The following is a 23,193-nucleotide window of genomic DNA, read 5'->3' as shown; positions in this document are numbered from 1 at the left end:
CCTGTAAAGAAGAACAGACTTACTCAACTTGGCCTCAGTGGGAAGAAACAGGCTGGAGCAATGAGTGGGATCAGGAAAATTTCGTCTTTCTTAGTGAAAAAATTTCTAATACCGAGAGATATCCCAAAGTGAAATGGGCTGCCTAAGGTATTTATGACTTCCTCTCAGGGGAGACCTTCCAATAAAAGCTCGAATTCTTGTTGGCCATGAATAGCGTTGATTCTTATTGGACTAGGACCAACTCCAAAATTTTATGATTCTAATCTTCATTGTCTCCAAACCCGAGATTATGGATCAAGGGCTAGAAGGGGCTCCAAAGGCCACAGAGTAGAACACCTCCTCGATTTACACTTGAGGAAACTGAGAGCTAACGTCATACAGTTAGTAATCATTAGAGACAGAATTTCAATCCCTGTCTTTAACTTCCAAACCAATACTATTTCTAATGAAAAGCAACTGGCCTTGGAAATCTGAACCTACCTCCTGGGTCCCTGATCCTTTGGCCCAGAAATTTCTCTGGGCAAACAGAGCAGCACTTAGTTTGTCAAAAGACTTTTACAGGCTTCTTCTGCCCCCACCTCCATACTATCTTAGGGGTCTCTCTGCCCACCAGGCCGAGGATCACAAGCCTGCTGGAGACTAAGGCTCAGGATGGATGATTGACTGACCTGGGATAACCAAGAGGGATCAGCTGCCCTGCTGGCCAGTCCAAGAGGATGGTCTAGGACTTTCTGATGCCAGATCTCCCAAGGCAAGGACGTGGTAATTCCTTCATCCTGTTATTCCCTCCCTTGGCCTCTAGGTGGTATCATCTAACCTCACATAATATTGAAGGTTTCAGAAATAACTATCCATTTGCCATTTAAAAGAAACCACATCCCCGATTGTGTGTCTGGCTTCTCAGTGACCGGGACCCCACTGAATCTCTTCCAAGAACACTCTGAAGGCTACAGGATGTGCGCCACCCTTCCCCCCTCTCCACAAATAGCCAAAATGGACCTGGAAGCTCTGCCCCTTTTAACCAAATCCTCCAGGAATCTGTCCTTCAATGCCCATTTTGAGGGGGGGCAGTTCTCTCCCCCCACCTGACCCCCATTATACACACAAGGAGCTAGTTATCTCCCCTTACTGACCCATTTCTCCTGGGCTTCTTCAGGTCAGAAACAGGTGCTTTCTCCTTCCATCATCTTATCTCGGATCCTTCCATCCCAGCCTTTCTCAGGACTGAGGCAAATGGCAGAGGAGGTCAGGAAATAAATACTTGTAAAACAGATTGTGGACACATGACTTTACTAGAACTCCCTTCCCCATCTTTTCCTCATCCTTCTCAGAGACGTTATGATGCATGATAATAACTCACATTAATACAGTACTTACTCTGTGCCCAGCACGGTGCAAAGTGCTTTACGATGATTAGCTCACGATATAGCTGCTTCGAAGTCTCCGATGCTCTTTTTCAGACTCATCCCTGACTGATCCCCCACGATCCCCACAATTCCGCAGGCAGAGAAGGGATTATGAGCTCTGTTTGACACAAGGGCAATTACCCTCTTGTACCTCTGCCTCCCAGGAGTCACCAAGCCATAATGCATCACCGGGGCTGGTGTGTGGGCTTCTTGTTTCCATGGATGATGCTTTCGCCCCCATACCAGAAGTCTTCTCTGACTAGGTATCTCACATGTTGTAGAAATAAACTCCTTGAGGACAGGAACTATTTTTATTTCAGTCTTTTTCTATGTCTAGCACCTTGTGGGGAGGGGATTTATGAGCGAGGATTCAGATCTGTGGTTTCCTCTGAATGGCAAGTTCCTAGCATAGAAGTCCCTCCATGACTGAATGTGGATCAAAACATAGTATTTTCACTTGTTTGCTTTTTTTCTCTTTTGATATTTTTCTTGCGCATCATAATCAATATGGAAATATGTTTAATATATCAGATTGCTTGCTATCTGGGATGGGGGATGGGGGAAAAGAGAAAAATTTGGAACACAAGGTTTTACAAAGGTGAATATTGAAAACTATCTTTGTATGTATTTGGAAAAATAAAATACTATTAGAGAAAAAAAAAAGTCCATCCACTAATGCAGATAGGCAACTCCCTTCTTAGTTAAAAGAGAGTTGCCTGGGTATACCAAAATTTTAAGTGACTTGCCCACAACCATACAGCTAATATGATTCAGAAGCAAGACCTGAACCTAGTCTTCCTACCTTATATCTATCCTGATTGGTAGTTAGCATGCATGCCACTTTAAGGCTCATAATTTTACATGTTATCTCATTTGATCCTTATAGCAATCCTATGATATAGATACTATTATCTCCATTTTATAGATGAGGAAACCGAGGCTGAAAGGTTAAGGGATTTGTGTAAGGTATATACGTACAGCTGATATGATCTGAGTCAGTAAGTCTGACACTCCATCCACTCTTCCTTCTAGCTGCACTATGCCAGGAGACACATAGGAAAGAGTAATAGATGCTTGAATTGGATTTTCCCAAGCCAGAGCTTAGCACAGTGCTTGGCACAGGGTACATGCTTAATAAATTCTTGACTGACAGCATTCACCCCACAGTGACAGAAGAGCAGAATCGGTCAGCTGAGCAGCTGGATAGCTAAATCACCTTTATTCACAATCAGGGTGACCCAGAGGACACAATGGAGGTGGCATCTAACAGCACAGCATCAGAAAGAAATGGAATAGAACAAGGTAGGTGCCTTCTCTTCTCCCTTCTTCCAATTCCTCCTTTATTCCCAACATCCCATGAGAATATGATCCTAGACCAGAATAGGGTCTCTGTCCCCACCTCTCTAAAGATGCTACCTAAATTTGGGATCTCAAGGGGGTTATTCAAGGGGGTCACCCAAGGGAATCCGTGCCTCCAGAAGTGCTGGAGAAAGGACTTCCCTCACCACCACCATCCCATCGCCAATCCCACCTCATCCTCACCAATTTGGAATTAAGCTCTATCTAATTTCAGAACCAGAAGGCGCTTTAGACACTGTCCTCTCAATCTAGAGAAAACTGTCATACACTGAGGGAAAAATTGGTTTGCTGAGGCTCACAGAGGGAGTTGGGGACAGAGAAAATGAGAATCTAGATTTTTGGATCTCAAGGGGGTTATTCAAGGGGGTCACCCAAGGGAATCCGTGCCTCCAGAAGTGCTGGAGAAAGGACTTCCCTCACCACCACCATCCCATCGCCAATCCCACCTCATCCTCACCAATTTGGAATTAAGCTCTATCTAATTTCAGAACCAGAAGGCGCTTTAGACACTGTCCTCTCAATCTAGAGAAAACTGTCATACACTGAGGGAAAAATTGGTTTGCTGAGGCTCACAGAGGGAGTTGGGGACAGAGAAAATGAGAATCTAGATTTTTCTGGTCCAAGGCAAAGGTGACACTTCCCCCTCATGTGCTCCCTGCTCTCAGCAGCACAGGTTGATCAAGACTGGATATGGGCAGATAGGGAAGCAGCAAAGGGTCAGACAAAAGCAGTTGCTGACCCTTAAGGGTGGGAAAGACTCATCCCAGTGAACCCAGAGAAGAGCCGGCCCTATTCGGTAGCTCCAGATCCCCTAATATCCCTGAGATCCTGAAGCCCAGTCAGTGTGAGGGGTGGACTTTGGGTGAGATGATTGTGGCTTGAGACAAATGCAAAAGACATTTTCTCTGGAACTCCTGGCAATGCACCCATCTCAAAGCACAGACAGCTCCCCAAAAGAGAGTGCTGAACCTCTAACCCTGGGAGGAAAAACAGGGAATGAGCAGACAGGCAAAGCTTTTAAGCATCTGCACTTCCTCTCAGTTGGAAACCTTATTTCATCAATGTCCCGGACTCCTTTTTTGCCTTCTACTGTGTTGGGGGAGAAGAGGATGAGGAGGGAAAGTGTCAGTTACCCTCCTACCTCAGATAGGAGAGCAAGAAAATTTTCCCAAACAAACCTTCCTTTCTCTGTCCCTGGCTCTTTTCCATCAGTCTCAGAATTATAAAGAACTGGAAAAGATCATTTTGTCCACCTCTCTCATTTTACAGATGAGGAAACTGAGACCCAGAGAGGCTAATTAACTAAATTTGCACAGCTAATTAGTGGCGGAATTAGGGCTTGCCTTTATGTCCTTTGACTACAAGCCAGCACCAGACTGGGAAATGAAAGGGAACTGTCTAAGATAGAGGCTGTCAGTCCTCCATTGCCCCTTCCCGGAGGCTAAGCAAACATTCGACTGGGCTTTGATGGGAGAGAGGATGACTTCGTCTGAATGAGTTGAGCCCCATTGGGGAGCATCTGGGATGAAACTATCACCCAAAATCTTCCTGCCTGGCACATGTCCTGGGCACCTATGGCTAGTCCTCCAGGTCATGAGGCAGGGAAAGGAAAGGTTTGGGGAACAGCAACTCCACCTAGTAGACACTGATAAATTAATTAAAAATAAATAAGGCAAGAGAGGGGTTACAGGCCAGAGTGGGGAGATGGCCAATGTTGGAAATGACTGCTGAGCAAGAAGGGCCTATATTGGGGGGGGGGGGGATCTGAGTCACTAACATTCCCCTCCTTGTAGGTCCCCCACAGCTTCCAGGATGAACTGCTCCCCGGCACTGAGATGATGGGAGGAGGATGTCCGAGGGAGAAGCATGCCCTCTCCCTCCCCCTAAATGGAGGGCTGGTATGATGTCAGGGTGAGATGATTTGGGTTCTGGGAGGCCAACTGCAAAGCAAGAACTCTCCCCCTGATCACAGGGACCCGAGATAAGTCAGGAGTCACTCAAACCCACTTCTGAGAAGTCAAAAAGGTGGTATCAAATCTGGGGAGCCCCTGTGTAGGTCGTGGGATCAGAACCCTAAAGCTGGAAGGAACCCCAAAGCCCAGTGAGACCAACTTCCTCATTTTACAGACAAGTAAACTGAGGCACAAAAGGTTAAAGGATGTGCCCAGGTCATACAACTAGGGAGTGGGAGGGAGGGAGGGTCTGCACTCAAATTCCCACCACCTTAAATACTCGATTCACTCAGGTGCCCTCTAGGTGATAATAAAACAGAGGAAAATGGATGGGGTGGCTCCTTTCCAAAGAGCTCCAAATCCTTCCATTGAACATTGATGATCTATGTATGAGAGGGAAGAGAGAGGCAGAGAGAGAGAAGAGAGAGAGAGAGAGAGAGAGAGAGAGAGAGAGAAGAGGAAGAGCAGGAGGAGGAGGAGGAGGAGGAGGAGGAAAGGATCGAGGAGATGACAAGAAAGGAAGAAAACAGCACAGAGATAAGAGAGGAAAGAAAATCTGAAAAAGAAAACAGGAGAGGCTTTTTTGTTGGGGGTCAGACTGGTCAGGTGCACTCCTTGGGGGGAGGAGCTGGCTCCCATTATACTCCTCCAGAGTCCTGATGAAACATGGCTTGTGAGGGTAGGAGCAAGGAGGGAGATCCAAGGTTCCTCCAGACCCTGGGTTTGCCTCTCCCCTTTCCCAGAAATCACCCGACAGGGGCCCAGGTTTTCGCCCAGTCAGGGCACCCCCACATGAAGCAAGGTCCAAGCTCGGGCCTGTCTTCTCCTGGATTCCAGAGACAGTAACCAATGAGGTCACATGGAGGGGCTGCCCTTCTACCCCACACGCCCTACAGCCCCGGGGAGCCTTTACTTTGCTTTTTTAATGGAGGAAGGGAAAACAAGCTTCCAAAAAAGAGAGAAAAAGGGATCCCTGTTTGCTAGCCCTCTGCTGAGATGGAGTTGGTCTCCTGATGGCTAGAGTCCCACCGTGGGCAGGGTGGGAGAGCAGTGGGCGCAGCTCCTCATCTAGGTGCTCCGGTAGGTCTTAATGATGTCCTTGATGACTCGCCGGCAGATGGGACAGCAGGCATGAACTGTCTTCTTCAAACGGAGGCCACAGGAGTAGCACAGGCACATGTGACCGCAGGTGTAGATGACCGTGTCCACCGTGTTCTCATAACAAATGGTGCACTCGTCACTCCATGGCCCCGGCCCTGGCCCAGGGCCTGGTGACAAAGGGGACTCCGGCAGGCTAACAGGCGAGTTGGGGGCTGTGCCTGGGCGGGGGGGGGGGGGGGGGGGGGGGGGGGGGGAGAGGAGAGGTAGGAGGCAGAGAGAGGCAAGTGTAAGAGCAAGGAGGGTCCCAGCCTGGGGTGGCCGGAGGGATCTGGGGAATCTTGTCTAATTCTGCTAATGAGCTACTGTGGGCTCCTCGGGGGGTGTCAAAGCTTTCTGAGCCTCAATTTCTCTCTCCTTCTCTGTCTCTGTCTCTATCTTTCTCTCTCTCCCTCTTTCTCTCCATATCTCTCTGTGTGTCTCTGTCTCTCTCTCTCTCTGTGAAATAAGAGGGAATAATAAACAGAACATCTAGGAAATTTTCACGGGCAGAATGCTGACTGACAAGGGTCTGAAGACCATGCTGAAAAACTGTCATGACATAAGATTCCTCAGGACTTAGTAAGAAGGAACCTTGGGAAGCAGCTAGCCAAGTCCCTCATATTCCAGGAAATGGGAAATGGAGGTCTAAAAAGGTGAGGTGACCCTGTCTGCGGTCACCCAGAGCCACCCCAATCTCTGATTCAAAGCTCTCTATAACATGGGACACTATGGTTTCCTGAAGGATACAGGGGAGACACAAAGTATCGTTGGATCTATTTCAATTGGCTCGCCTTTTCCTCTACTCCAGGAGGGGCAGTAAGGAGAAAGTAATACATCCTTACCACTCAGAGAACTTCCAGGGGGTCCAGAGCTGCATGCACTCAGCAGAGGGTCGGAGAGCCGACTACACAGTCCGGTAGGAGAAGTGGGTGAAGACGCTGGAGAACTTGGGAGGGATGGTACACCTCGCTCAGTCAGGATGGTGGAGCCTATGAGAGAGGGGGGGGGGGGTAAGGAGGAAGGGGAAGACAGAGAGAAAAAGTGTCAGAGAAAGAGAGAGAGAGACAGAGAGAGAGACAGAGAGAAAGAAGAAGAAGAGAGAGAGAGGAGGAGAGACAGAGAGATTCGGAGAAAGAGACAGAGAGAGACAGAGACAGAAAAAGGAGAAGGCCATGTCATCCTCAGACCCAGCCACCATCCCCACTGACCAGAGACAGTCCCAGCTGAGGGAACAGGAGTTTGGGTCCCTCCTGAGTGGGGCTTTTGGAATATCCTTCACATCATGCTGGAAACAACTGTTCTAAAGCATCTTTGTTGTATATATCACTCTTTGGCTCAGAAACTTTCCGTGGTTCCCAAATTCCTATATGATAAAGTCTAAATGTCTCAGCCCACAGCATAGGTTCCCCTTTATATAACTGGGTTCCTAGGGAATTGCAAATAAAAGAAATCTTTGTAAATTGAACCCTGTTTCCTAAATGGTGGGTGGCTACCTCCCTATCGAGGTCTATCTCTACTGCTGGTGGCTCCTCAGTGAGTAGGACACCTTCGTTTTGTACCTGGCACCCCAGGCTGCTAATTAAGGATCTGTAAACAGATGCTTTTTTTTTTCAACACTACCACCAGGAGCCAGCGTTTTGTAGAACCAAACATTTCCAGAAATGAGGCTCCTGGTGTCTCTAGGAGACACACTTTCTCTGCTGCATCCTCAGGGCAGCAGCTCCTATGTATCCTCCCACCACTGAATTCCCCCGGCTAAACCTCGGAGCTTTGGAGTCTGGCTCAGGAAGCTCCTTTCCTTCTCTAATACCCACTTCTCTGCAGTATAAGAGAAACCCTCTCTTTCGCTTTCCCCCGAACCTATCTTCTCTTTGCCCACTCCTTACTCTCCCCTACTAGACAGGCTCTCGTGCCTTATGCAATAGGGAACTCTACGAAAAACTATTAATAGCAAGAGAAGAAGGTATCTTACAGTAACGAAATATCCCTCCTTAAAGGACCAATAGGTGTCTCAGCATCACTAGGCCCATTTACCTTGACAACCTCCCCGGGAGGCAGATGAGGAGGAGGTGTGAAGGAAAGGAAAGGAGCAATTGGCCCAGAGAAACCGAGTGAACATTGAAGAACCAGCAGGAACATGGTGATTTGGGAAGGGGTTTCTCCCACACACTGGATAAGCAAAGGCCGTGAGCGTTGGGAGACACTCTAACGGCACCTGCGTAGGGAGCCTGGGTCTCCCCTACTATTCCATTCTTCACGCCACATGCATTCATTCTTCCTGCAATAGAGACCCCTTTTTAATGGGAGTCCTGGCAGGAGATGGAGCAACTCTACTCTGGGGGTGGAAAGGTGAATGCCTGACCTCGGGCTGATTTCTAATTGACCCAATCTGAAGTCATTTCATCTCAATTTGCCTTCTCCTGCCATCCAGATTTCTTTCCCAGGATTCTCTTGGCCAGCTTTAATTTGCACAGCTGCCGCTTTTAACCAATCCAAATGGCTGCCTGCACTAGCCCCTTTATCCTTCTTTTTACCCAAAGAACAAAGGGACCCTCCATATACCTGGACCAGGAGCAGGCCCTACAGACACCAGCCCAAGAGTGAGGAACAGAGGGCCTTCGATTCTATTCTCTGACCGGAGAGTCACATTCCTGCCTCCACCACTTATGCACCCAGGGAGAAACTGAGGCACCCTTAGTAATCTGATACAGATGCTCCCCCCCTCCAAGAAAACACTTCCCAGACTGACACTACATAGAGGGGAAGGGGAGGAGGGATTTGCCCCCCATTTCTCTCTTCCTGGAAGTCCCACCACATGAAACACTAAATGTTAGACAGAGGCTGGACCCTGTGAACAGATAGAACCCATCCATGTTCTAGCTTACAGAGCCATGAAGGCAGGGGCCGTGTCTGCCCTAAATTTTGTTACCTCCCCAGCATTTCACGCGGAACTGTACCCAGCGGGTATTTAAGACCCACATCTGCCCATATACACACACACATATGTACATACACATACAGCCCCCCCACACGGGCACACACACATCTGCTGCTCGGAATCGATGACACGTACTCTGGGGCTGAGGCTCAAGCTCTCCTCCTCTGGGAAACCTCCCTGACTGCTCCCGCCCGTCCCGACCCCCATTCCTCTGACCCTCACCGCCGTTACCACACTCTGCTCCATACCCTGATTGGGGGCAGCCTTGTCCCTAGACCAGATCACAAAGTCCCCCAGACAAGGTCAGGGCCTGCTATTCCGGCTTTTCCTGCAGGTAAGTCAGACCCAGGATAGAGAAGCCTGAAATAGATGCTCAGGAAAGCCTTGTTGTTGAAGGAAACCCTTCAGGCAAAAACATATTTGAGACAAAGATGTGACCTAGCTCAGCCTTCACCTCATGAGTTCGGTTCATTAAACATTTACTAAGTGTCTAGCACATTCACCAGGCCCTGAGGTTAAATGCTCGGACACAAGGCCAAAAAATAAACACCCTGACCTCAGAAAGCTCATGTTCTAATGGACCCTAAACCCTAATCTTTCTAAGGTAAAAAGTCCTGATCTTTTTTTTTCTTGAGCTCATCCAACTACCCCTCACAGCCACGTCTTACTCCCGCTCCCACAAAGAATTACAGAGCCCTCATCATACAGTCTGAGAAAATATTTCCAGAAGACCCAAAATGGACAGTGCACCTTCTCACACAACCATAACATAACATAACATAACATAACCACTCTCTGGGAGGAGGGATGCGAGCGTGGAAATAGCCTGACACAGAAGCTCTGCCACGGACTGACTGGGCGGCCTCACATGAATGGACTTTCAAGGCTGCCCTTTTCCTCATCCACAAATTTAGGAAGTTGGCCTACATCACCACTGTGTTCCCCACCCACTCTGACAGCCTTTAGACAAATAACTTCTCTTTTTATAAGCTTCCAAGGCTTGAAAAGTGCTGTTCTTCACAATGACCCTGAGCAGTAAGAAATACAAGCGTTGTTATTCCTATTTCCCCAAAGGAGGAATAAGATTAAGCCACTGAGGACTCTGGTCACACAGTATCAAGCCAGGATTTGAATATAGATCTTTCAGATCCAAGGCTAGCATTCTTTTCTTTATGTCAAATATTCATAAAAACAAGGCACAGAAGAGGAAGCAGATGAGAGGAAGGCATCCAAGACAAGCTCTTACCTCTTTCTGATTTCCCCAAAGCCAAAGAAAGATCTGCCTTCACTGTATAGGGACGGGATTACAAGACCAGCATGTAAGAGGCTGTTTGTCCCTTCTTCCTGTAACTCAGGGCAGCTGCCAACAATTGTGCAAGACAAACCTGACCCACGGCCTCGTGGGCTAGAGGACCAATCCTCCCCAAAGCACAGTAAAGCAAATCACAGGTTATTAGCAAACAGGGAAAGCTTGTGGGAAAAGGGTGAGACTTACCAAGGACGCGGATCTGTGTGATGGCCCCATGCAGGCTGAAGAGCATCCAGAGGGGCTGGGAAACGTCCACACAGAGCTGCATGCCAGCTGCTGCCCCATTGTGGCTCAGGTGCAGCTCCCCATCAGCAGTCACCATAAAGCCCAGGATGTCACCACTGTGGAGGGGCCCTGGTACCCGGCACACGGCCCAGAACTCCTTCCTGTCCACCAAGGCCTCTGGGTTATAGGGGAGGTCACTGGGACGCAGCGTCCCCGGGTCACAGGTCGTGACGCCGTAGGACAGGGTTCCAGGGCGGGAGGTGTTGGACTTGTTGACCTTGACGAAAATCGTCTCACCCACACGCAGCGGCCGACTGGTGAAGACCAGTGTCCGCTCCTCGCGGGCGTGCTCCAGCCGGGCCACGGTCTGCTCGTCCAGGATCTTGATGTGAGCACCACGCAGCTGGTGGAAACGAAGGTCACTCTCTAGCTGTGGGGGCAACAAGTGGCAGTGCTGAGAGTTGAGGGAGTTCTGTGGGATGGAGCAGGCTGATGCTGCTATTGCGGCCGCCTGGAAGCCCCCGTCCTGCACGTTGAGGTCGCAGAGGCTGACGGAGAGGCGGGTATCCTCAGGGTCTCTCCGCAGGGAGGGCCTTCGGATGGCAGTGAAGGAACGGGGACGGAGGCAGTCTGGGGGGACAATCTCGCTCTCTTTAGGGAGCCAGGGAAGGAGGGGACATAAAAGACAAGGAAAGAGGAAGGGGAAGGAGAAAAGAGAAGAGAAAAATCAGAAAAGTTTATCCACATCATAAACTGCTCCAGAAGGGCAGGGTTAAAAATGGCCATCTTGGGCAAGGGTGGAGGGCAAAAGAAAGCTGGACCAATGGGCTGGGAAGGCAGTCAAAGGACCATGGAGCCAGGGCTGGGCTTCCGGATGCACACCCTAGCTCTGGGACCAGAAAGATAGAAGTGAGGGGCTTTGGAGTCAGGAGACTGCAACTTTCTACCCATAACAAACACATAAGCTCACTGAAGATCAGGACTGTTGTTTCCTATTATATCTTGGGCTCTGACTAACAAGGCTTTACAATTGATCCCATAACTAAATCTCCTTTCCCTGTGGATTGTTGTCCACTGATTCAATCGTGCCTAACTCTTCCCTCTGGATCATAGCATAACAGATCCTTCTATTTTCCCTTCAGCATCTCCCAAAGTCCATTCAAGCTCATATTCATTGCTTTCATGATGCTATCTATCTTCCTCATTCTCTGCCATTTCTTTCTCCTTTTGCCTTTAGTCTTTCACAAAATCAGTCTTATAAAATGTGTCCCATCTTCTCATCATGTGGCCAAAGTATTTAAGCTTCAGCTTCTGTATTTGTCCTTTTAAGGAGTACTCTGAATTACTTTCTCCCTGTGAATACTTGTGAGCATTTGTTTCCAAGGTAAAAGATATTTGCAAATTTCCAGGGAACTAAAGAAAACACTAGGGAGGGGAAGAGAAGGTAGGTAACCTCGGTTTAATATCTGAAAGCCCAGAATTCAGATCCCAGAAGTGTCATGGGACAAAAGATGGGTCCGAATTCATTGTTCGGGTCAATTCTATCCTCAGCCTTCACCAACCATCCCCCAATGTCTCTTCCCTGAAATGGCCAGGCCACTGTGCCATCAAAGCGGAGCAGTCCCGTCCTCCCTCTCCTGAGCCTGCTGCCTCTTATGGTGAATTTTCTCAAGTGGCTCTCAAAGATCTCACTAGTTTATTTCCCTGAAGTCTAGCAAGAAGGGGTTGGGGGATGGGAGAAGAGAGTCAACTGGAAAACTCGATCATTCTGGAGAATTGACTTGGTGACAGTACAGTTAAGTGCTTAGAGAAGCTGTGGAGCCGGGAGTCTTGTTCCACTAAAGGCAGAGCTTCTGATATATTTCTGATGCCTTTCTGCAGACAAGCTCATCTCTCGGGAAGTAAAGAAAGCTAAGGAGTTAAATGGTTATTCTAGTTTTAATTCTAACCCACAAAGAAAAGGAAGTGAAAATGTAGAGAAATGGTGGTCAGGTCATCCTGAAATTATTGCGAGTCAAGGAGAGGAACTACAAGCGTGATCAAATCTGCACTCTAGATTTTAGGAGAAAAGATTTAAAGAAATTCATAGGAAAAGCAGATATGATCCTTGGCCTTTAAAAGGGAAGTCTACTCCAGAAAGTCATTTGGGTCTGGAAAAAGTGAAATTCTCACCATGCAATTGGATGTCACTCTAATGAGAAAGAATAGTGTGAAGCATATAAAAAGAATAGGCAGTGCTTCCTTGAGGTCAAGTTAAAGAGATATGTGCAAAAGCACTTAACACAGTGTCGGACACATTAAAAAAAAATTTAAGTGTTTATTGACTGATTGACTTGACTGACAAAAGAAAGACGCTGGGGATAATAACCAAGGATGATTGTAAAAGGTTGTCATGGTTCTATAAGGATACTATTAGTAAAATTAACACCTCAAATTAATTAAGTGGCCAGGGAGTTTTTAAAGGCCCACCCCATTCCCCACCATCACACCACTACTACCAAGTTAAATGAGCATAAAGAACTCTGGGAATATGTTGGAGCATAAATGTAAGCATTTTGAGATAAGGGATCACTTTTTTAAATCTTTGTATACTCCAAACCATGTTCAACAACTTAAAAAACAACACAGGGGAGATAATGTGATGTTTACATCAGCAATTATGTTTTATTTTTCTTCTATGAATGATTCTGGGACTGGAAAGGCTAGAACTAACAGGACTGAAAAGGAATTCAAGTATAAGACGATAAATGATATAGTAAGAGAGAAATGACATCCTAAAGAAGCCCAAGTCCCAGGGTACCGAAAGAACTCAATTACTCAGAACTGATCACTGAACCATTGCTGAAAACCTTTTACAAATTGTAAACATCAATAGTTATACTAGAATGATAAAAATGGTCAAATGTCCCCATTTGTAAAAAGAAGAAAAGGGAAATGGGAAAAATATAGATCCATGAACTTGGACCATCAATTCTAGGACACATTATTAAGTGGATGGCTTACAAGTATTTAGAAAGAGAAGTGGTGGTCACTAAGTGTGGGTTTGCAAACAAACAGTCAATTTTGTCAGAATAAACTTGTTTTTTTGTTATTGTTGACAGGGTTATAAAACAGATTAGGGCAATTTTGTGGCCATAACTGAATTTCAGAAAGAGGTTTGACCAAGATTTTCTTGATATCCATCTATACATTAATGGAGAGAGATCAGAAGATTTGTAACTGACTAAATAAAAGGGCTTAAAATTTATTAATGAATTGATTGGTCAAGCTGAAAGAAGGTACCTAGTGAAGAGCTACCAGAACCCATCCTAAGTCCTGTTCCCAGTGAATATTTCTCATAAATGACTTGGGTAAAGATAAAGGAGGAGAAAAGTAGAGGAGGCCAAGAAGAGGGAAGGAGAGGGAAGAAGAGAGAAGGGGAAAGAAAAAGAGCAAATCACCTTCCTTATCTATAAAATGTGTCCCAGCATGACTGGTTGATCTCTAAGGGTCTGGTCCTTATATTGGATTATCTAAGAAGGATTCTTAAATCCAATCCTCCAGACCCTCTAAGTTGAGCCCCAAAGCAGCTTTCCAGTGCTAAGGAGGCCCAGATGACAGAAGAAATCTAAACTTGGACTCTCTGGAGACAAATGTGTCTGCCCCCTCCCTCCACCCCTCCACCCTCCACCCCCATTCCCATCAAGGTCACTGAGCAGCTGCAGAAGAGCAACCCTCCCTAAAATAGCCCATCCCAGGCATAATCCCAGCTTCCCCAAGGGCTAAAATAGAAGGAAACTTGAGATGGGGTCACTAGTTGGCCTGGCTGTGCAGGGAAAGGACTGCAAAGGGTCACCTCTCCATTCAGTGCAGTCTCTCTCTCCAGTCTACCACCAAAGCTGTGGGAAAATGTCAAGAGGCTGGCAGGGACCTTATGTCTCTGGCCTCAGTGGGGATGAGGATAGGACTGGGGAGTCTGGGGAGAACGGTCGCCTACCCAGTAACAACTGCTTTTCCCCATAGGATTTAATGTATTGATTTTATAATAATAATTGAAACTCAGAGTAAAAAGGGACCTATGAGAGGTCACATAGCAATTAAATCCTAGATTTAGAACTTGAACCCAAGGCCTCTGCCTCTGAATCCACCGTCCTTTCCATTCCAGCATCCTGGATTTCCTGGCTCATCTTCACTTAACTTGGTGGAAATAACAGTTTAATTCCCATGAGAGGCCAAATGGGGTCTTTTACATGTGCTTCTTGACTTGGGAATAAAGCCTTTGAGAGTAAATGAAAACCTGGGGATTATCTTAACTAAATAATTGATCAAGTCCATACTGAGTCACCCTATCAACTCCATCCTATGAGAGAGAATCCTCATCCTCAGGAAACCCCCAATATGGTTGGGAACAAAAGACAAAATCACATGAAACTGACTTGATTTGAGTCAGCAAAGGTTGGGGTAATCAAGGAAGAGTGCCTAAAGTGAGCAGATTCTAAACTGGATTTAAATAAGCCCTTCCAAAGAGGGCCAAATAGTGCAAGCCCAAGGCATGGTGAGAGGAATGAGCTATAGGATCAATCAATTAGCTAAAAAGAGCCTTAAAGAGTGTCTAATGTCCTCATTATACATTTGAGGACCCTGAGACCCAGAGAGGTTAAGTGGATGCCCAAGATCTCATAAGTTACAGTAAATAACATTTAAATGTTTTAAACATTTTAATGAAGACCATTTAATCCGGTGAATTTGTCAGTCCCTGTCACATTTTCTTCTTCTAACGTGTGGTCTAGTGAAATCCTGAGTATTCTTTCTGTGGTAGTTAGTAATAACAATAACTCCTTAAGGTTTACAGAGTGCCTCATTCTCTCATTTGACCCTCACAATGCCTCTGGAAGGTCAGTGCTATTAGCTACCCCATTTTATAGAGGAATAAAATGAGGCACAGAGAGGTTAAGTAAGTTGACCTCTGTCACACAGGTAATAAGTAACTGTTGTCAGATTTGAACTCAGATCTCCTTAAGTTCAGTATTCTCTAGCTGCCCCTACATGGATGCAAGATTGTACGGACAGCATAGAAGGTGATAGAAAGGGTTTCTATGAAGACATGCTTACCCTCTGACTAAGAATCTTGTTTGTTTGGATTCTCACATCCGGGAGCCAGTGCTGGATCAATTGTTAACTAGGGGTTAGCCTGCAGCTGGCGGACTGGGCGTCTCTTGGCTTGGGGAGTATCATTCTCCGCCAGGCCATTTACTGTCCATAAACATCCGCCTCAAGCCCAGCATCTGGCACTGCAGGGAGAAGCAAGGGCTCCTTCCCCAGAATACACTCCTTTCTGGCCTTTCCCCTGTATAATGTTCAAAAAAGGGTTTGGGGGTCACTCTTCAAAGAGTCACTTGGTTGGTATTGGGGGAATAGGAATGTTCATTGTATTGAAGCCCAATGAGAGAGAGAATGATCAAAAGTCTTAAATTTTTGAAAATCTTTTCATGTGGGATCTTAAAATTCATTGTCATAGAACCTTTAAATCTCAGAGTTGAAAAGAAGTTTGGAAAAGATCACAGAGGACATGTAGTCCAACTATTCTCCCTAAGAGGAATTTCCTCTACATTACCCACAATGGGTGAGTTTTGGTTTAGAGCTCTGGTTAAAGAAATTGGGATTTTTTCTGATTTGTTTTTGTTTTTTAATTTTAAGGGAGTTCTTTTCAAGTCAATAATACTAACTCTTTATTCAGAGGACTCAAGAAAGGGAGAGAAAGTAGAGAGGTGGAGTAGAAGGGATAAGGTACTGTGCCAGGAAATAAGATGTAGCTTCTAGAAACAGCAAAGAGTCAACAAGGTGTTGATGGTCCTTCACTTGGCCAAGTACAAGATGGAAGAGATACAGCTAAACACTTCATGTGAAAAAGACTTGAGAATATGAATGGGATATAAGCTCAGGATAAGCCAACAGAAATCACATGGCAACCAGAAATACTACTGTGACATTAATATTAACATAATGTCTAGGATTAGGGATGTGGCTGTACCTTGGGCACCACAGAGCACAGTGACAAGTTCCAGTCACCGTATTTTTGGAAGGACAAAGAAAAGAGGGACCATATCCAGAACAGATCCAAGAGATCAAGGTGTGGGAAAATTAGAAACTATGCCACACAAAGATCTGTTGAAGGAACTAGGAATAGTTTAGCTTGGAAAAAAGAAGATGTAGGTGGAACATGATAGCTGTCTTCAAGCATTTCAAGGGAAAAGGGATTTGATTTGTTTGTCCTGGCCCTTAGGGTAGAAGTTACATGGAGGCAGATTTCAGTTCAATATAAGGTCGATCATTCTGACATTTATTTATTTTTCTTTTATATTTAATTTGTATTTTGTTTTTCTTAATTACACATAAACAAAAAATTTTAAACATTCTTTTTTAAAGCTTTTCATTTTTGACCTTGGGCAAGTCACTTAACCCCAACTGCCTCAGCAAAAAAAAAAAAAAAAAAAAAAAAAAAAAAAAAAGAGAGAGAGAGAGAGAAAGAAAGAAAAAGAAAGAAAAATTCTGATTTCCAAATTTTCTCTCCTTGCCTCATCCCTTGAGAAGGCAAGCAATTTGATATAGATTACACATGTGAATTTGTGCAAAATATTTTTATGTTAGCCATACTGCAAAAGAAAACACAGATTCCCCTCCTCCCCAAAAATAATAAAGGTTTTGTTTTTTTTTTAAAGCTTCAATTTCCATTCATACTCCATCCGATTTTTTCCTTTGGAGGTAGATAGCATTTTTCTCTTCATAGCAACATTTAGAGCTGTCCAGAGGACAGAGCTCTAACAGAGGAATAAGCTATTCTTGTGTAGTGAGTTCCCTGTTACTGGATCACTTGTAGAAAAGATTTTTGTTCTGAGGTTAGTACCAGGTTTGGATCTCCAGTTCTTCTATTTCACCTTATATCCTAATAGTTTCCTGGTCCTGTCAATTATGCCTTTTCGCCATCTTCCATATATGCCCTCTGTATATATATTAAGTATATATAAGTTTGTAATATGTAATAAGTATATATATTCATTCAATAGATATAATCAATTTTCTGTTTGGTGTTTAGAGCTTCCTAATATGGCTTCCTCCTATATTTCTAATCTTCTTACCCCTCCCTTCTCCTACCTTCTATTCTGTGGTTCCTTGTACAAGACCCTCTACCCTTCCAATTCCTAACATTCTCATTGGCTGTCCTTTATATGTTTGAAATACTCTTGGTTTTCATCTCCACCTCCTGGCCTTCCAAGAGGCAAGTAGGTGGCCTGAAGTCAGGAAGATCTGAATTCAAATCCAGATTCACACATTTATTACTTTTATGACTCTAGGCAAATCACTTAACTTCAATTTCCTGAACTGTGATTTGGGTATAATAATAGCCTCTACTTCACAGGATTGTTATGAGAATCAGTATAGTAAGTTCTCCTATGCAGTAAGTGATATATTAATGCTTATTCCTTGACTTCCTTTAAGTCCCAGCTAAAATCTCATCTTCAATAGGAAATCTTTCCTAATCTCTCTTAATATTAGTGCCTTCCATCTGAGACTATCTCAGATCTATCTTTATATGTCTAACATGTACATAGCTGTTTGCATGTTGTCTCGCCAACTGGATTATAAGCTTCTTGAGAGCAGGGACTGGTTTTTGCCTTTCTTCTTATCCTGAAAACTTAGCACAGTGCCCAGCATACAGTAGGCACTTACTAAATGCTCATCAACTGACAAACTGCTTTTCCCACTCTAAGATTTCACTCGTTATCTCCCTCCCACCTACATCTCTCCAGCAGGGCCCTATAATCAGTGCACAATGTGCCATTTGGCATGGGTCATGCCCAGAATTATAAATTTGTCCTCCTTTAAAACTGACAGAATAGAAGAGATGCTCCCATTGCAGGAGTAAATCAGCCTGAGAGAGAGCTGTGTATTACTGAGATGATTAGGGGGTCCCCTTAATCCAGCAAAGGAGAGGCCCAGAAGGACTCTCTCAAAAGAAAGGCATTAATCCAAAATCTAGATAGCATTTAATCTGCTATAATTTTAGAAACTGTCATATCTGTCAGGAGAACTAGCATAAAGAAGCTTTGATGATTTACTCATTCAGTCAGTCATTTAACAAACATGTATTTGAGGATCTTCTATAGGCCATATACATGGGACAAGGAGTACTGAAAAAGGAGAGCTGGATGGTCAAGTATTAGCATTCTTTATCAGTATTAGTCTGTCTCTCAGAGGGAGTGTGCCTTGTCCCAAACAAGTCCTGGTCAGAACTCTTCAGAAGGGCAGAAATGAAATAGATTTTAGATTATCATCAAGGCTCCATCTTCCTTCTTCCGCAACCCCCAAATTCAATCAGCACCCACATCTTGTTTGGTCTACCTGCACAATATTTCTTACATCAGTCTCCTGTCCATGCACACAGTTTCTGAACTAATTCAAATGCTCTTCACTTTCTGCCCAAACTATTGCATTCATCTCCTAACTGATCTCCCCTCTTGCCTTTATTGACTGCATTTTCCATATGACTGCCAAACTGATATTCCCAAAAGGTCTAACGCTTCTTCTTTCTTCTTTCTTGTTCTTCTTGTTCTCCTCTTCCTCCTCCTCCTCCTCTTCTTCCTCCCTCTCTCTCTCTCTCTCTCTCTCCCTCTCTCTCCCTCCTTTCTCTCTCTCTCTCTCCTCTCTCTCTCTCTCCCCTTTCTCTCTCTCTCTCTCTCTCTCTTTCTCTCTCTCTCTCTCTCCTTCCCTCCCCCCTCTCAAATAATAACAACTATTATTTACATAGCACTTTAAGGTTTACAAAGTTTTCCATTTGCTCCTTTCAACAACCCTGGGAGGTAGGTGCCACTATACTCCCCATTTTACAGATGAGGAAACTTAGAGAGACAAAGCTTAAAAGACCAGCCTAGAGTCACATACCCTATTAAGTATATGACGACATTTGACCTCAGGTCTTCCTGATTCCAGATCCAGTACTTTGTCCACTATGCCAGGTAAGTTTTCTACTCATGCCTTAGAATAAATCCAGTCTCCCATTTAAAAGTCTACTCAATCTTACTCCCATTCATGAATTCAATAAAACTGGCCTGCTAGTTCTTCCCAAATCGCTTATTCCTCTTTGCCTCACTTTCCCCATCTGTAAATTGAGCTGGAGAAGGAAATGGCAAACCCCTCTTTGCCAAGAAAACCCCAAGTGGGTTCATGAAGAGTAGGACATGACTGAATACACAGTCACATACAACTGACAATCTATCTCCTCTCAGTCATGGCTTTGCTTAAGTGGTGCCTAATAGCCTTCTGACCGCCTGGCTACCTACTACCCAAGGCTATCCCAAACTTCTTGATCCTCCTTGAACTATTAATAATGTCTTCTCTTTTAAATGACTCAGTACCACTTCCTATATACTTTGCACTTATCCTCTCCCAACTTCCAGGAGAATAGAAGCTCCCCAAGGATAAAGAGCTTTTCATTTTGGTCACTTAGCACAATCCCTTGCCAAGTAGGAATAAAGAATTGTTGGCTTAATGAATTGAAGAGGGAAAGGAGACCTAGGTAAATTAATATACTAAGGTCCTATAGTGTGTTAATAATAAATCTGAGCTTGATACTCTTAATTCTCAGTTCAAGGCTCTTACCTCAGTATCTTTCTCTACACAGAAATTAACCTAATGTTGCTATTGTTCAGTAGAGTAACATTCTTCATGACTCTATGGGCCAGAGTGCTATCGGGTGTTCTTGGTAAAAGTATTTTACAGTTTGCCATTTCCTTCTTCAGTGGATCCTTTTATCAGGCAATCAAAAGTTAAGTCCCAAGTGGCTGAAGCTGAATTTTAATTCAGGTCTTCTTAATTCAAACTCAGTGCTCTACTCACTGATCCACTGGATACCTCATATGGAAAGGGGCAATCCATTGGACTATCCATTCCTTCTGGAGACAATTTCTTGCTCTGATTTTCTGATTCTTATCAAGCAATCATCTGATTCTCAAGTATAATTTTAACCTAACAGGAAAGAAAACCTATGTATTTAACAACAGGCCCTCAGAAAAAACAAACAAAAAATCCCAACCAAACTTGTCCCTATGATATAATTTTAAGTGGAATTTACATTATTAATATTTTCTCCTTTACTTTTTAAAGTCTAGACAATCATCAACAAAAAAAAATGCATTTATTTGTAGCATTTGCTGATCTTCAAAATGAAGATGCTCCTACTGAAAATTTAACAATTAGCTACCTAGCACATCCAGATACCTACATGTGCTAAACCTGTATTATTAATCTTTGTTCATTACCCCTTCCCCCATCTGAATTTGAGCTCATCAATCACTTCCTGTAGAAAGCCTCACTGGATTGACTAGCTCTCTCCCTGTTCTTCCCACCTGATTCCTCACTCTGGTCTCTCCCTGGCACAACACTCATGTCCTTAACCTACTTCCCTCTCAGGAACTTCCCACCATTGAGGTGGATGAGACAGTGATAATTGACAATAGATGAAAGGCAGAGAAACTCAATTCTCAGCTTGTTTCTGTTCTCTCAGCAAAGGAGAATGACCTTTACACTGAAAGTGACAGAAACAAAAAAGAACTAAGGAGCCCGTTGCCTAAGATAAGAAGACCCAGCACTTAAGTGCTCTTAATGAATTCAAGTCACCAGAACCAAATGAAGTACATTTGTAGGTCCAGAAAGGACTGATGAAGGCAATCATTGTACAATCAGCAAAGCTTTCTGCTTAAAAAAACTGGAGGACAAACATCCTGATTTTAAAAAAAAAAAAAAAAAAAAAAAAGGAAAATAGCATTTTATGAACTACTGCCCAGTGGCTCTGGCTTTGATTCTTAGGAAATGTCTAGAATAGAGCATTACAGGGATGAGTAACAAATATCTAGAAAGGAAAATGGCAGCCACAAAGAACTGGCTTGGCTATATCAATAACATTAATGCCACACTAGCCTCATTTCCTTCTTTGGCAGTTTTACTAAATGAGTCCATAAGGGAAGTGCTGTGACTTAAAATTTATTTAAATTTTGTCAAAGTTACTGATAAAATATTTCATGCTATTCTTGTCAAGAAGATGGAGAGATATGGATTAGCCAATAATATGATGAGATGAATTTGGAACTGATTGGATCTGTCAGAATCAAAGAGTAGTTGTTAATTGTTCAATGAGAAAATGGCAGGAGGTCTCCAATGGAGTACTTCAGGGGATCTAAGCTGGATCCTGTGCTTTTTCATATTTTTATTAATGACTTAGATAAAGACATAGATGATATGTGCATCAAATTTGCAGATGACAGAAAGTAAGGAGGAATGATTAACACAGAGAATGACAGAGTTGGGGTCCAAAAGGAGCTTCAGGCTTAAAGCATTTACTGGATTTTATCAAGAAATCCAATAGAGATAAATGTAAAGTCTTGGCTCCTTAATTTAAAAAAAGTATAAGATGGGGAAAAACATAAACAGCAATTTTTCTGAATATCATCTGGAATTATCCATGGACTGCAAGATCAATGTGAATCAGAAATCTGATGTGACAGCCAAAAAAGTTTAAATGGTCTCAGGTTTCATTAAGAAGATTCCAGGAAGAAGGTCACAGTACCACTGTTTTTTGGCACTGTCAGTCTTTTCTGAAGTATTATGTTCCATTCTGGTCTATGAAGGATATTGATAAGGTATAGGATGTACCGAAGACAGCAATCAGTACAATGAATGCCCTCAAGTCCATGACATGTGAGGACAGGTTAAAGCATATTTAGCCTGGACAAAAGATGTCTCATGGGAGACATAAGACCTTCAAGTATCTGAAGGATTGTCATGTGAGGGAGCAATTAGAATTGTTCTGTTTGGTCCCCAAAAGACAGACTTAAAATTAATGGTGCATGTTGAGGGAAGAAAAACAAAACAAATTTGGGCTTGAAATAAGAAAAAAACTCCTAATGATTAGATCCCAAAGTGGACCAGGCTTCCCACTCTATCCCCAGAAGTCTTCACACAGAGACAGACCAACAATTTGTTGGATGTTATCAAGGCAGGTCCTTTAATGCATGAGTTGAACTTCACAGTTCACTGAGGCCCCTTCTAATTCTCCTGTTCTATGATCTGTGATTTTACCAGGGTATGCTGTGTCTTCCTATGTGTCTCAGTATATCCCTGAGAGCTTCTTGAAGCCTTGTTCCCGCAATCTCTTTTCTCCTCCTTGTAGAACCTAGAATGACGTTGGACACCCAGTATTCTCCTCTCCAGTACTCCAAGAATTTTGGTTGGGTTCAGCCAGCTAACTGCAGTTTAGGAGAGGTCCAGAAGAGCCACCTTTTGATAGACCTTTTGGAACAGAAGGCAGTCCTCTAACCAAAGGGTACGTTTCTGGGCAAGACCTTTGGAACACCATGAGCCAGGATTGTCTCTATCCAAAATACCATACAATAAAGCTCATGTTTATTTACATTGTTGATCCAGTCTGTCTTCCTGTAAGCAAGAAGCTATTATTCTTAGAGATTGCAAGCCTACATCTTGATACAGATGCAAAGGAAAGCATCTTATTGGTATGATCCCCAACATACTACATGTGACACCAAGAAATGAAGAAAAAAACATGAGTCCAGTCTGACACGGTCACATTTTTGGAATGAATATGGCCAATGACTACTTAGGGACAGGGGTAGATAAGTTCTGATCTCAGGATGAAATTGAAATAAAGGAGGGAACTTCACTTTGGCCCCAAAAGGCAGACTCAAAATTAATGGTGGAAGTTGGGGGGAGGAAAAAAACAATCAAACTTGGGCTTGAAATCAGAAAAGAACTGCTAATGGTTAGGTCCCAAAGCAGACTCCAGGCCCAGCCTTCTATTCTTAGCTGCCAATCCTT

At 44.1% G+C, this 23,193-nt stretch overlaps 1 protein-coding gene across 5 annotated transcripts in view; it reads right to left on the bottom strand.

The window, feature by feature from the left end:
* Positions 1-5,620: 5,620 nt before the first annotated feature.
* Positions 5,621-23,193, bottom strand: part of NEURL1 (neuralized E3 ubiquitin protein ligase 1) — a 96,774-nt gene continuing 79,201 nt past the window's right edge. For 4 of the 5 annotated variants that reach the window (XM_031955784.1, XM_031955788.1, XM_031955785.1 and 1 more), the window contains 3 exons: positions 10,291-10,980; positions 6,700-6,846; positions 5,621-6,036 (listed from right to left, as the gene is read on the bottom strand). In XM_031955784.1, the coding sequence (XP_031811644.1) occupies positions 5,786-6,036; positions 6,700-6,846; positions 10,291-10,980 (1,088 nt within the window). In that variant the 3' untranslated portion in view covers positions 5,621-5,785. Of the gene's footprint in view, positions 6,037-6,699; positions 6,847-7,891; positions 8,136-10,290; positions 10,981-23,193 lie in introns of those variants that run through there. The other variant, XM_031955787.1, reaches the window with a different exon arrangement.

The sequence above is a fragment of the Sarcophilus harrisii genome, chromosome 2 (assembly GCF_902635505.1).
Source record: "Sarcophilus harrisii chromosome 2, mSarHar1.11, whole genome shotgun sequence".
NCBI classification, from domain to species: Eukaryota; Metazoa; Chordata; class Mammalia; order Dasyuromorphia; family Dasyuridae; genus Sarcophilus; species Sarcophilus harrisii.
This window is presented reverse-complemented; position numbering and strand designations above follow the sequence as displayed.